Source organism: Aegilops tauschii, chromosome 7 (assembly GCF_002575655.3).
Source record: "Aegilops tauschii subsp. strangulata cultivar AL8/78 chromosome 7, Aet v6.0, whole genome shotgun sequence".
NCBI classification, from domain to species: Eukaryota; Viridiplantae; Streptophyta; class Magnoliopsida; order Poales; family Poaceae; genus Aegilops; species Aegilops tauschii.
In genome coordinates, this window is record NC_053041.3 from 47,355,229 (window position 1) to 47,369,759 (window position 14,531).

The following is a 14,531-nucleotide window of genomic DNA, read 5'->3' on the forward strand; positions in this document are numbered from 1 at the left end:
AAAATCCATGCCCACCTTCCGCTCCGAAGCGAGTAGTGTTGGTGCTGCCTCTCGCAACACCTCCTCTTCTTCCTCACAAATTCGTTACAGGCATGCACAACCATATGATTAGCTTAATAATAGAATGACCAGAGAAAGAAAAATGCATGTACTACTACTCTACTAGCGAGTTGTAAATTACATTGGTTATACATGAGCAACGATGCTATACACACGACAATTGCCGAAAGATTTTTGGCCGACATCATATTTGGCTATGGTTTTATAAAATGCACCATGAATAAAGTGTGAAACACCATCAGTTATTAAATATCTAGGGACTCCAAACGCGGGAAAATAACTTCTTTAAGTATTTTAATAGAAGTGTTGTGATCAACACTACTAGTTGGAATAACTTCTACCCACTTAGCTACGTAATCAACAACGACCACAATATAAGTATAACTGTTCAAGGAAAGAAAATGTCCCATATAATCAAAGCACGCAATATCAAATAGTTCAATAACAAGTAAATAATTCATAGGCATTTCCTGACGTCTACAGATATTACCAATTCTTTGACATTCGTCGCAAGAAAGTACAAACTTATGTGTATCCTTGAAGAGAGCAGGCCAATAAAAACTAGATTGCAATACCTTATGTGCGGTTCTATCTCCAACACGGTGTCCTCCATACGCATCAGAGTGACACTTCTTTATGAGATGTTCTTGCTCATGCTCAGGTACACAACGTCTAGTAGCACCATCTACTCCTTCTTTATATAGATGTGAGTCATCCCAGAAGTAATGTATTAAATCAAAGAATAACTTTTTCTCTTGTTGATATGTGTAATTAGATGGTATATATTCAGCAAGAATGAAATTAGCATAATCTGCATAGCAAGGATTATCACTAGAAGAAGCATTTACGATAGCTAATTGCTCATCTGGAAAACTATCATCAACAGGCAGTGGGCCCTTCATGACCCACAAGTATAGGAGATCAATCGTAGTCCTTTCGATAAGTAAGTGTGTCGAATCCAACGAGGAGCAGAAGGAAATGACAAGTGGTTTTCAGCAAGGTAATTTCTGCAAGCACTGAAATTATCGGTAATAGGTAGTTTTATAGCAAGATAATTTGTAACAAGTAACAATAGTAACAATAAGTGCAGCAAGGTAGCCCAATCCTTTTTGTAGCAAAGGGCAGGCCGAAACGGTCTCTGATAATAAGTAAAATGTTCTCGAGGACACACGGGAATTTCATCTAGTCACGTTCATCATGTTGGTTTGATTCGCGTTCGCTACTTTGATAATTCGAGATGTGGGTGGACCGGTGTTTGGGTGTTGTTCTTACTTGAACAAGCCACCCACTTATCATTAACCCATCTCGCAAGCATCCGCAACTACGAAAAAAAGAATTAAGATAGGATCTAACCATAGCATTAAACATGTGGATCAAAATCAGCCCTGTACGGAATAGCACATAAACTAGGGTTCAAGCTTCTGTCACTCTAGCAACCCATCATCTAATAACTACTCCACAATGCATTTCCTTAGGCCCAAAGATGGTGAAGTGTCATGTAGTCGACATTCACATAACACCACTAAGGGAATCACAACATACATATCATCGAAATAGGAGAAAGATGCCACTATCTACTTTTATTATTCCCTTTGGTGTCTATCATACTGTCATTATCTACTTACGAGAGAGATGCCACTAGCGAACCTATGGCCCCAGGGACCATTCTCCTTTAATACTTGTGTATACACATTGATCTGTTATTTACTTTTATTATTTTGTTTTTCCACTGTACCATTATCTATCCACTATTTGCTTTTAATCTTCCAACTAGCAAGACGAGGGGATTGAAAACCCCCTTTCCAAGTTGTCACAAGGTTTTTATTTTGTTTGTGTGTAGGTGTTGCTTATCTTGTTAGCAGGTCACACTTGTTGAAGTTAATTTTCATACAAGACAAATTGTCAAAATATGAAAGAAACAACTTAATATTTCTAGCATTATCCAAACTAGGATGCAAGAATAGAGGGTCTCATCAGCATATTGCAGGCTGATGATCCTACCTAGAACAACATTAGGGAGAGTGCGGCAATAATTCTTTCTTGAAAAGCTTTGATCAACATTTTACATAAAACATCAGCAACCCAGTTAAATAAAATAGGAGAAGGGGGATCCCCTTGTTTTAGAACCTTACAACTAACAAAAAGAGAACCATTTATATCATTTAATTTGACATAGAAGGAACAATTCCGGATAGTGCCCATAACCAAACTAATCCATTTATTACCAAAACCCTAGAGGAAAGCATTTCCACAAGGAAATCTTAGTTAAATCTCTTATAGGCCTTCTCATAATCTAATTTGAGGATAACCCCAGAATGTTTAGATTGGTGAAGTTCATGGATAGTTTCATGAGCATTCACAACACACTCCAAAATATATCTCCCCTTGACAAAAGCAAATTGACAAGAAGGCAAAAGTCCATCCCTAATAGGAGAAACCCTATTAGTCATAGCATTTTACTAAAAAAAATCATATAGTAGTTACTCAAACTTATTGTCCTAAACTATTTCATATATTTAGCATCATGCTTCTTGGGAATTAAAGTCGGGAAAACCAATTTTCTAGGACATTATTAGGGAGGATTTTATGGCTTTAGTGAGATATTTTGAAAATGGGTTTCCTCATCCTTTGGTGAGCTAAAGCATGAAAGAAAGGAGTGTTTTTGTCTCCTAAAATTTTTCTAGTCCTAGATCTTTGCCACGTGGCAGTTTGTTCCTTCTTCCAAAAGTCTTTCAACTCATTATGTATATCTTTCATTCTCCGATAATCCACATCAGGAACCAAATTCTTCTCAGGAAAACATCTAAAAATGTCAAATTCCAATAGAAGACCATTTTTTTTTCTTAATAGCAGTATCAATATTGATGCTCCTAGTGTTTCATGTTTATCTAAAAAGTTTTGTTTTAAACTGCCAAGTGTCAATAGCAATGGTAAAAGGGGAGGAAGTAGACCAAATATCCTCCACCAGGTTATGAAAATCAGGGTGAGACAACCACCATTTGTCAAATCTGAAAGGTCCGGTCAAATTATTTTTGGTACCACCAGAATCAAGAAGGAGTGGAACATGGTCACTACCAATTCACAGTATGGCATACAATGTGGTCAAAGGAAAGTGAGCATCCCAACAAGCAGAAGAGAAAACTCTATCAATTGCATCAAAAATAGGATTTTGATTGATTGTTACACCAAGTATAATTTCTATTAGCCAGTTTCTTTTCATTAATGCCCATTTGTTAATCCAATCCTTAAACAAAAATGCCAAGCTAGCATTGATATTGCCACTAGACTTATATCTAGCTTCCGTAACCAGATGAAAACCCCTCCAAAAAGGACAAGATAAGTCAAAAGGCCCATAACCTCATGCAATTCAACAATAAAATCCATTTATAATTCAGCATAAGTTGTGCCATAAACAGTGACTAGATGCCAGCAAAAACCATCTTCCCTATTCTTAATAATGGCAATTAGAAAATAAGTTTTAGTAATACACCCAATGCACTCAAATAAATCGTCATTTACTCCTAACAAGATACCACCAGTGGTATTAATAGAAGGCATCATGTGCCAAGAGAAGTTAATATTGCCACCAATAGCTCTAAGGAAAGCCTCAGAAAATTGATCTCTTTAGTCTCCTAGAATCCAATAAAATCATGTTTATATATGTAGATTAAGTCAGAAAGGCACTGTAATTTGCCATTTTTCCCAAGACCTCTAATATTCCCAAAGATTCCTATCATGAAACTTTAAATGGGCGTGAAAGGCTACAAGGCCTGGAATTATTAGTATAGTCTGGTTTAACAACAGAATCGACATTGCCCCTGACTTGTTGTTACCAGATTTGCTACAAGGTCGAGTAAAAACTCCCAACTCCAAATCCTCTAATTCCAAATTGGCAAGAAAATAAATTTTAGGATTTTGATTAGCAAAGTTAAGGCAATTATTCTTTTCAGTAACCACCATGTCCTCAATTGAACATAGCTTATGTACAAAATTTCAGAGTTTCACAGTCGGAATGTGAAATAAAATAAGACTGTCATGAACTGATTCTAACATACATAAAAAAGACAATGTAAGACTTTTCTATGAAGAACACGGGCGACGATGGCCGCCCGCAGGGCATACACGCGTGCACCGGTGGATCCGGAGTTCCAGATCCTCGCGATGGTCTTCCGACACACCCTCACAATGGAAGAGACGAACGCGCGGAAGCTCCGTCGCAAAAAATCTAAAGCGCCTGGGCTCGTCGTCGAGCAATCAGAGCGTGCTAGGACGGAAGTGGCAGCCAAGGCGAAGGCGCCCTGGCTAGCCAAGGCGTAGGACCGCGCGGTCCAGAGGATGACCGTCAACATCTCCTCCTCTGATGACTCGGCTTACTGATGGCTCCAGCTCCCACGACGATGCCCCTCCGGCCGCCGAGCCCTGCACGGAGGGGTACAGCCATACGGGCTACCACAAAGGGAAGGGCCTGCGTGGAAATGGTGACTTCCTCCATCCTGCTCCATCTCTCTATTTCATCTAATTTTTTACGTTTAATTCATATTGTCTGGCGAAAAAGACTTGTTATTTTGGTTGTCCGTTGGCTGCTACTATCGATTGATGTCGGAACTATATCTGTTTGTTGCTAGTGTGTTGATCTAAATAGTTTTATGTTTTACATTGCATGGATTGCATGGATATTGGGGTTCGGATATGAAGGAGACTGCTGCAGAGGCAGCAAAGTGAAGGGTGACCGGTCATGGCCCATGAACGCGCCCGCAAACGTTTGAGAAGGGCCGGATTAGCTACTCGCAGTTTTAGATGCTCTAAGAAATTACTTTTGTTTTCAAAGGCATACTTGGAGAAACATTCACAGCATCCTTGCGAAGCTCAGCGGTTATCTTCATCGGTGGAAGGTGCTTTGAGAAGACACCCAATCTGTGCTTCTCCATCGTTGCATTCTTTTGCTGGATCGACATCGGGGCGAACTCCTCAGAATTGCTTGGAGAATGAGCTGTCCCCATGGTGCAGAACTCCAGTAGATGTTGATATTCTCTTCTCTTTGGTATTCTGTGTCATGGATCCGTAAGATAAAATATCGTTGGCTGGTTTATTTTCAGACAACTGTTTGGTTGGCTAATGCTTGCTCGGGCCTGCCTTCACGCTGGCAGCACCACAGACCACACAGAAGAGCAACAATGATGGGATTGGGCGAGCTGGTGCTGACACTCACAGTGGGCCACAGAACAGAGCGCCACCTCATCCCTCGGTTGCGGCGTCTCGTCGTGGCGTCCCGCAGGGCGGCAAAGTGACCGAGCGAGCTCCTGCTCTCCTCGCCGGCCCATCACGTGGAGTCCGTCAAGCCAGAGGCGCCAACAAAGCAGCTTTGGATGCCGGCGCGTCCAGTGTCCAGACTCCCGATCCACCCTACCGTGCCGGCGCCTTCCGCCTGTTGCCACGGCCACCTTGGCACGGACGCGGATGGAAAGGCGGTTGCACATCGTTCCTGGTGCCTGTCCTTGATCGCGGTGGTCCTGCCTGCCAACGCCACGGGAGCCGAAACGGGGGGTCAATGCAGACGCCCGGCCGTGTCACCGCCGGCCGGCATGGTGATGGAGTCGTCATCGCTTCTGGAGCGTGGGTCTTGGACGTCGACGTTACGCTGCTCTCCAACCTCCCTTGCTACTAGGCCCATCATAGATACGGATGAGTCCCATGCACAAGCACAAATTGTTGGATCAGTGCTCCACAACGGCGTGGCTGTGAGCGCCGACAGGATGCATCTCGTTGTCGCCAAGACATTGTCATGAAGGCTGCTTCGTCACTGCCTGCACGGACCCACGGTGGGGGAAACAGAGGTGCTTGCCGAGCTACTGTGGTACCCGGACAACGTGCGCCCTGACAGAGGCGACCAGGGATGGGTACTGGCCTGGGCGGGCTTGAACCGAGAAAAGCACTGGGAATAGAACGGTACCACGGCGAACTCCATGAGCGCCGTTAGGTCATCGCCAATGGAGATGCCAATAACGGCATGGTGGCTGTGGCGCTGCGCGAGTTCAACGACTCCACGGTGAGTGAGGTGGTGGAGCGGAACGGGTATATGTGGATCGGCTCCGTCGACACGCCCTACATCCGTCTCTTCAAGTTTGCATCTCTCTAGCGCATAGCAGTAAGCGCCATCAGCGACTTGTCTGACATTAAAGCGAAGTATGCTAATAAAAATATGGATCACAATAGTTTGCCTGATAAAAAAGAAACTGGAGCATTACATTTAGCCACAAGAATAATAAGAAACTAAATTCATCCTATATCTACTATACTCTACTTCTCTACTTCCTTTTTACTACGCCGACATAAGGAAGCTCCACCGAGCCCAAGTATAGCTTGCCGTCATCTCTTTCCATGATCTCGGTTGGCCTGACTTTTTTTGGCCCTCTCATCTCCTCGACTATCTTCCCGTCAGCAGCGACCCTCACAGCAAGAAGATGGCTATCACGACCAAAGGGCAACTCATTTCTCTCACGGTGCAACGCCACCCAGTAACCTCCTTTCCTATCGGGCCTGACGTTATCTGGGTAGCCCGGCAGGTCGGCAAAAGGCTCGGACTTGCCCGTGTCAACCCCTTTGATCCAGTGCCTCAGCAGCTTGCACGGGCCAGTAGATGCGACCACGAGGTGCGTGCGGTCGGCGCTGAGCGCGACGCCGTTCGGGTATGTCATCCTTGGTTGGAGCACAGTGGCGTCCGATGTTCGTGGATCATACATCATGAGGCGGCCCGTGGAGTCCCCCGTCTTGGTGACCATCTCGTGTTCTGACCTGTCGTAGTTCATTGAACTGTGGGTGAAGTAGACTTGACCGGTGACTTGATCGACGTCAACCCCGTTGGTGAAGCGCAGCGGCATGCCATCAATCTGGTCGACCAACACGGTGGCTTTCCCGCCGCCGGGCGGCACACGCATAAGCCCTTTGTACGCATCGGCCACGTAGAGGTCACCCGTTTTCTGGTTGAAGCGCAGACCAAGCGGGCGGCCGCAGCGGCTCTCTATGTCCGCCTCCGTGCCAAACCTGGATGTCGTGCACGTTTCGCTGTCGTAGCCTGGTCCGTAGGCGTATGTTGTCCAGCCGAGCTTGGGCCCGTTCCACCTCAGGATGCGGCCGTCGGAGACGCCGCTGTAGGGGCCTCGGCCCTGAGCGTCGAAGGCGACGCTCTCTGGCCCGTGCACTTCTCCGGGCGGCAGGGGCAGCTGCTGTGCCCGGGAGGCGTCGAAGCTTGCTGCGGCGGCTGCCATGGCCCCGGGCATGAAGAGAAGGACGAGTATGACCAGTGCGACGGTGGCCTTGAGGAGGCGGCTCATGCTGCACCCATGTTGGCTGGCTGGCCGGCTACCTTAAGCTTGTCGATCGATCACGTCGGCTGTTCGATGGAGGTTGGTTGTACCGTGTGTGTCGATCTGCTGGATGTTGTTTGGTTTGATGGATTGAAGGGAGGTGTCTAGATGTCCTATTATATGTACTCTCATGGACAGCTACAGGTCCGAGTCGGCCCATGCATGATCCACACGTACGCCGAGACGGACGGAGGCAATCGAGTGGAGTCGAGTTGGATTCGAATCGGCAACCGAGTCCGGCCGGGTACAAGGAAAACAGATACGCACGTACGTGTTTCCCGCCGGCATCGCGTCGTCGTACGTATGGCATCGCGTACTTGTATTTTGCTTTGAACTTGCAAGGAGGATCCACTTGCGTCGCGACGTGCCTACCTACGTGTATCGTTTGTTTTTTATTTTTATTTTTCTTCACATGAAAGGAAGCCTCATTTCACATCCAACGAGTCAGAGATATATAAGACTATGCATGTCACATCTGGTTCCTACGTGCAGCTAGCTCCTGCCTGTACTCTACGGATCAATCGATCCATCTATTGTAAAGATCTCATCTTCAACAGTTTCGTTTCAAAAGAAAAAGTCTTCAACAGTGTATAGCTAGCTACGACGTCATCCTGACTCGACCGTCATGCATGGATCTAAAACCCGGTGCCGCCTCATGGTGCACGCATCCCCGCCACTAGACATCATCGACGCTTTCCGCCATGTGGCGGTGCTCCGCAGAATGGCCTCATTAGAAGAGATCCGCCGTCCTGCCGCTGCCGCTGGAGGAGGACCGGCGTCATGGTTGCTATAGCCTATAGGAGCTTGGAGAGAGAGGGAAGGCTAGGGTGCGGCCGCGACCGGTTCTTCCTCCACCACGACGACCGGAGTGGTCCGAATTCATGACGATGGAGGAGCTAAGTGTCCTTGCAGACGACCGAGATGCCAATAGAGATCGTTGCGCCACTGTCCGTAGAGAATGCCTTGCTGCCATCACGACCACCTCACCGCCGTTAGGACCGCCTCGTTGCCCCGAGTAGGCGCCGCCAGGAGCGCCCCACCGTCTCCCGTTCATAGACCAAATGAGTTCAATTATTTCGGTCCACTCCCGCTCTTGCGCCCGAAGTGCGGCCTGGTAAGAGAGATGTGAGCCCTAGGTCAGGCCTAGGCCGAACCAGGTTGCTCTCTCTCTCTCTCTCTCTCCGCCAGTTTTTGCATGGACGACCGTGATCGATTTTTGAGGGGGGCTATTTGTGTGTTGTCGCGGTGGACAAATGAGTGAGCAGCAAACCGTGGCCTCCTCCACCCCAAAAGAGAACACCCAAACAAGTTGCGATACTATTCACAATCCCTAGCCGCATCCTCCCGCTTCATGCTCCCACACGTTGCCGCCGATGCCTCTTCCACCCCAAGTGACGGTGGCGCCCCAGCGACCACGACTCCCCAGAAGAGAGGAGGCACAGAGGGGTGGTGGACAACGGTCGCTGAAGATGCAAGCGAGATGACAGACGCATGGTGGCAGCTGCAGATCCGCACTCGAGCGGCCATCTCCGCCTCTGCCTTCTCCCTGCACTCGACAAGTTGCACAAGGTAGTTGAGACACCGCTGTTCGTGGGGAGCACGTCGTTCGTACACAGTTAGACATACATGCATGCATTCGAATTGATTAGCTACTAGTAGTAGTACATATGTGCGCGTGAGGATGATGTCAGGTACTACGCATGGATGGATGAAGAAGATGGATGTGTGTGCACATTAGCAACAAGCAACGAGAGGGCCACTATTAGATTTGGACGTTCCGCTGAGATGGGTTCACAAGAAAGAAGGATCAATCCGTGGCAGATCAATTTGACCAATGAGCGAGAAATCGATCAGTGAGAGATGAGGTTGACCAATCATTAATGGAAGGCCAACGAAACGATTGATTAATACTAGTACTAGTACCAAGAAAGAAAGAGAAGATCTCACCGTAGACACGGACGGACGGCTGAGATGAGGTTGGCAGGGGATCGATCCGTGGGACGCAACAATTCTCCAATGAACAAGAAGCAATCCGACGTGGGTAAACCAAAACGGCGAATCCACGTCGACTTCCCCCGACCGATTCATTCATTGCTCCCCTACCCACACCCAGACACAACACCACATTGGCGCCGCCACCCAACGCCCCATCTCCCTCAGAGGCTCGGACCTTGCCGCCGCCCGCCCCCCCCCTCCCCACCCCTCGAGCGAGGAGGAGGTCGGTAGGCGTCCCCAGATCTGTTAAGGGATACGAACTGGAGCTCTCGATCGCTCACGCGCCGGGCACAACCTCCGTCTGCTCTTATTGCTCGCCGGCGACGCCAGCATGGAGCTACTCCGTGCTCGCTTGGGCTCGGGACGCCGCTGCTCGCCAAGGTAACTTGTCTCTCGCCCGTCCATCCTTTATTTGCTTGTCCCCAACGCCCTTCCCTTCCCTCCCCTCCCCTCATGAGTTTCCATCCGTGGAGCGCAGACACCACTGGCATCGAACCCTAGCCGCACCGCACCAGCGGCGGCCATCGACGACGGAGTACAGTACAGGACGGCCTCCCAGACGCGGCCGTCATACCCCAAGGAGCCTTCTTCGCCAGCCCTTGCCTCCTCTCCCGAGATGTGGACTGATGATGGCTGCTTCCTCCTCCCCTCCTCAACCACCAGCCCCAGATCTGGACCTTCCGGACATGGACGTGGACGTGGTGAGCTTCCCCGCCTCTACCCCCAAATCTCATCTTTTTTTGTTGCAATTGTACCTACTGGACAGACACAACTGCACGTTCAATTTCTACTATATAAGAGAGACATGTTAATTATTGTGTATTTTATATATAAATAAATCAGAGGCTTTGCTTGATAGCAATGTGAGCCTGTTAGTTTGCTTGCTTGCTACCAAGTGTCAGGGTCACTCGAGCCAGTGGCATATATAGAGAGAAAACTGCACCTTTAAGATCAATCATATATCCGTGACATTGTTGTGTCCAAAGACAAGATTTTCCATCACCATTGGGTCAATATTCAATTCCTTGACATGCCTTTTCTGATTAACCTCAAATAGGGACACTCTCACTTCAAAAACACACATAGACAGCACAAGGAAATCTGGCTCCATATATTGATGTAAAATAAATACCTGATAGATGCCTAAAACTTTGGCAAGGCAAGTTTCGCTGTTCAATGCCGACTTGTTAGTTTTCGTATTGGTTGCTTTTCCAAAGAGTATCACTCAGTCTCTTGAGGATCGATTGGATGATGTGATTATATAGCACATCTGATGGTACTAGACTAGATGTGTAGGAAGGAAAATATAATCATCTTCTCTCCTTGTTTGGTTTTCTTAAGTTTACCACCAAGATTTGATTTGCAATTGTACCTACTGCCCAGACAAAAGAGCACGTTTTGCTTCCATTTTTACAGCCTTAAAGCTGGAGCGTCACGTTTATGACGAATACGCATCACGTACATTACATGCTTATTATTTCTATGCAACATTTTTTGGTTCAAGCACAGAACCTATAGTAGTATCTTAATTTGTTCAATTTCTACTAGAACAAGAGAGACAGGTTAACTTTGTGTAGTTTATGAAATTTCTAGAGGCTTGGCTCCATAGCAATGTCAATCTGTTAGTTTGCTTGCTACCAATGTGGTATCAGTTGGTTTTGTGCTGTTCAATGCCGACTTATTAGTTTTGGCACTGGTTGCTTTTTCAAAAGGGAGGAGCTAATCACATGTGATTGCGCAAGTATCAGTCAATCTCTTGAGACTGGATTGGCTGATGTAACCACATAGCAGATCTGATGGTACTAGATGCGTTTGAAAGTATAATCATCATCTTTCCTCTCTAGGTTTTCTTAAATTTACTAGATGTTTTTCCTGAGTCTTTCGCTGCACACGGACCCTCCACTCCCATTATTCAGCAGTATGGTGGTCTACTAGGAATGCGTCGGGATGTTAATTGGCATGTACGGTAGCCACTCCTGCAAGTCGTACCACACATACTTGACGGTGTTGAGACGGCAAACGTGACAAAGCACTCACTATAGTTTTACTCTCAATGATGGTTGTTTCAGACCAACACCAGCTAATATATAACCAAAAAATGAAAATGTTTTCAGAAGGTGTGTAATTAACATGCGGCTTTTCACTCACCTGCCATGATATGCCTTCAAATTGGAAACTTTAACTCTACCTTTACATAAATGATATACTGTTCATAACTAGCAATTCGGAAAAATTACTTTCAAATTCACTTTTTATGTCACTGACTAGTGACCGCCCAAGCTTGCACTATTGTGGGTTAATTCCACAAGTTGTTTCCGCAATGTGGTAATGAACTGACAGATTGATTTCTATTTATTCTCAAGTTAGATTTCTAGATTTATTTGATTTGATTTTCCTTCCTGGGTTAAGTTAATTTCATATACGGCTGCTTCTGCCATGTGTAATGAACTGGGGATTAACTTGTTTTATTCTGAATTTTAGATAGGTAAAGAATTCACCCTTGATGCTGCTTCTTCAGTTGAGACAATCTGGTCCCTGGCTGCTACTGGAACGAGATGTGCGATGGCTCATCCCACTCAGCTCTTGAAGACAGCGTGTGTACCAGGGAAGGAGAATGGCATAAATGCAAGTTGTGACTACTTGGAGTGGTAAGCTTGCTGCAAATTGTAAATATAGCTTCAAAAAATGCTTCTGCAAATTATTCTAGCCATGTATGTGACAAACAATGCTTCTCCAGCAAATTTCCCACCAATCTGTTTGTCTGTCGTTTAGTTTTTCTACTTCTGAAAATAAAAAATTTAGTGACAAGCAAGCCTTCTCCATTAACCACTTTGTGTGGTATCTGCTGGTTTTGTGTTGTTCAATGCCGACTTATTAGTTTTGGCACTAGTTGCTTTTTTCAAAGGGAGGAGCTAATCACATTTGATTGTATAAGTATCAGTCAATCTCTTGAGACTGGATTGGATGATGTAACCATATTGCAGATCTGATGGTACTAGATGCGTTGGGAAGTATAATCATCCTCTTTCCTTTCTTGGTTTTCTTAGGGTTACTAGATGCTTTTCCTTAGTCTTTTGCTGCATCGACCCTCCACTCCCATTATTGAGGATATTGGTGGTCGACTATGAATGCATTGGGATGTTAATTGCCATGTACGGTAGCCACTACTGCAAGTTGTACAACACGTCCTTGATGGCGTCGAGACGGCAAAAGTGACAAAGCACTCACTATAGTTTTATGTTTTGTTTCAAGCGTTATCAATTACTCCCACCGTACCAAAATAATTCTTTATCAGTTCTCAAGCTGATATTCTTTCACAATGATGGTGGTTTCACACTAACATCAGCTACTATGATACACTTCTTTACCTATATCAGCAGCTAATATATAACCAACAAATGAAAATGTTTTCAGAAGGTGCATATTTAACATGTGGCTTTTCACTCACCTGCCATGATAGACCTTCAAATTCGAAACCTTTAACTCTACCTTTACTACGTAAATGGTATACAGTTGATAACTTGCAATTCGAAAAAAAATTACCGTCAAAATAACTTTTTTTATGTCACTGACTAGTGACGGCCCAAGCTTGCACTGTTGCGGGTTAATTCCACAAGTTGTTTCTGCAATGTGGTAATGAACTGACAGATTGCCTTTTATTTATTCTCAAGTTAGATTTCTAGTTTTATTTGATTTGAGATTCCTTCCTGGGTTAGGTTAATTTCATATACTGCTGCTTCTTCTATGTGATGCTGAACTGGGGGTTGACTTGTTTTATTCTAAATTTTAGGTAAGTAAAGAATTCACCCATGCTGATTCTTCTTCAGTTGAGACAATCTGCTCCCTGGCTGCTACTGGAATGAGATGTGTGATGGCTCATCTCACTCGGCTCTTCAAGACAGCGTGCGTACAAGGGAAGGAGAAGGGCAGAAATGCAAGACTGACTGCTTGGAGTGGTAAGCTTGCTGCAAGTTATAACTATAGCTTCAAACAATGCTTGTGCAAATTATTCTAGCCATATATGTGACAAACAATGCTTCTCCAGCAAATTTCCACACCAATCCGTCCATCTATCATTTAGATTTTCTACTTCTGAAAATTAAAAAAATAGTGACAAGCTAGCCTTCTCCATTAACCACTTTGTGTGTGCTGCTATATGAACATGTTTCGATTTGGCTGCTCCCCCTACCTTATGCGTGTGCAGGTGCTTTGAGTGCTTCCTTCTTCCCTTCCTGGGACGCCGCTCTCCCACTGCTCTGACGCCATAGACAGACAAATGTAAGTATTTCTCTTGTCTCCACTTGCCCTCTGTTAGTGTCCTTTCTCTGGCCTTAATTTGCACAGAAATTATTTCTTAAGAGAGGACAAGAGGAGATGTCCTGCCATCCAACTTGTCTTCTTGAACAAATGAAGCACAACCCTTCGTAGCACCTGAAGTTTCAGACTGAATGAATTACATTGGCCACCTATATTTAGAAACTTTACCCTATGGAGTAGCATGTACCTTTGGTTTCCTAGAAGCCCATTGTGCGCGTCCTTAATTAGCAACTCACTTTCCAAAAGTTCCGATGAAAATTTATGTGAAACCAGTTGTGCAGTTTGCATCTTTGTAACAATACATGCTATAAGATCGAAGTTAACACTAAAAGTGTTCTCTGCAGTGTATGGAAGTTTAACTTATTATGCGAATCTGCTTTCATTTGATTGTGCCTCAAATTTCACAATCATTATTATTTATTTTAGACACTTGAAAATGAAGGGAGAAATGCTACAGTTGTATGTTGTTTCTGCAGTATGTTGATCTACTTGCCTTTCCTTTTGTTATACAGCAACCAAAGTTTCTGGAGCAGGATAGTCGCTTGACATTTTGTTATACATGCAACTGAGCCGGTCAGTTGGCGGCTCCCAGATATATCCGCCACGGTCGCCATGATGATGACGACCTCCCCTCCACATGCTTGTGCTCGGTGGACGACGCGACCGTCTCTTCCTCACCTCACCTCACCTCAGGCTGGTGGCGTCCAGATCAAGTGGATTCGTCAATGGCCTCGACAGATGCAGTCTGATTGCCATCATGAAGGTACTCCCACTCTTTGATTTTCTCCTCTCCCC

At 45.5% G+C, this 14,531-nt stretch overlaps 1 protein-coding gene across 1 annotated transcript; it reads right to left on the reverse strand.

Annotated features, from left to right (window-relative positions):
* Nucleotides 1-6,167: 6,167 nt before the first annotated feature.
* LOC141026766 (protein STRICTOSIDINE SYNTHASE-LIKE 10-like) lies at nucleotides 6,168-7,556 on the reverse strand. The gene is made up of 2 exons (XM_073503615.1): nucleotides 7,475-7,556; nucleotides 6,168-7,423 (listed from the first exon to the last, which is right to left on the reverse strand). The coding sequence occupies exons 1-2, from the start codon at nucleotides 7,554-7,556 to the stop codon at nucleotides 6,366-6,368; spliced, it is 1,140 nt and encodes a 379-aa protein (XP_073359716.1). The 3' UTR covers nucleotides 6,168-6,365.
* Nucleotides 7,557-14,531: the final 6,975 nt, after the last annotated feature.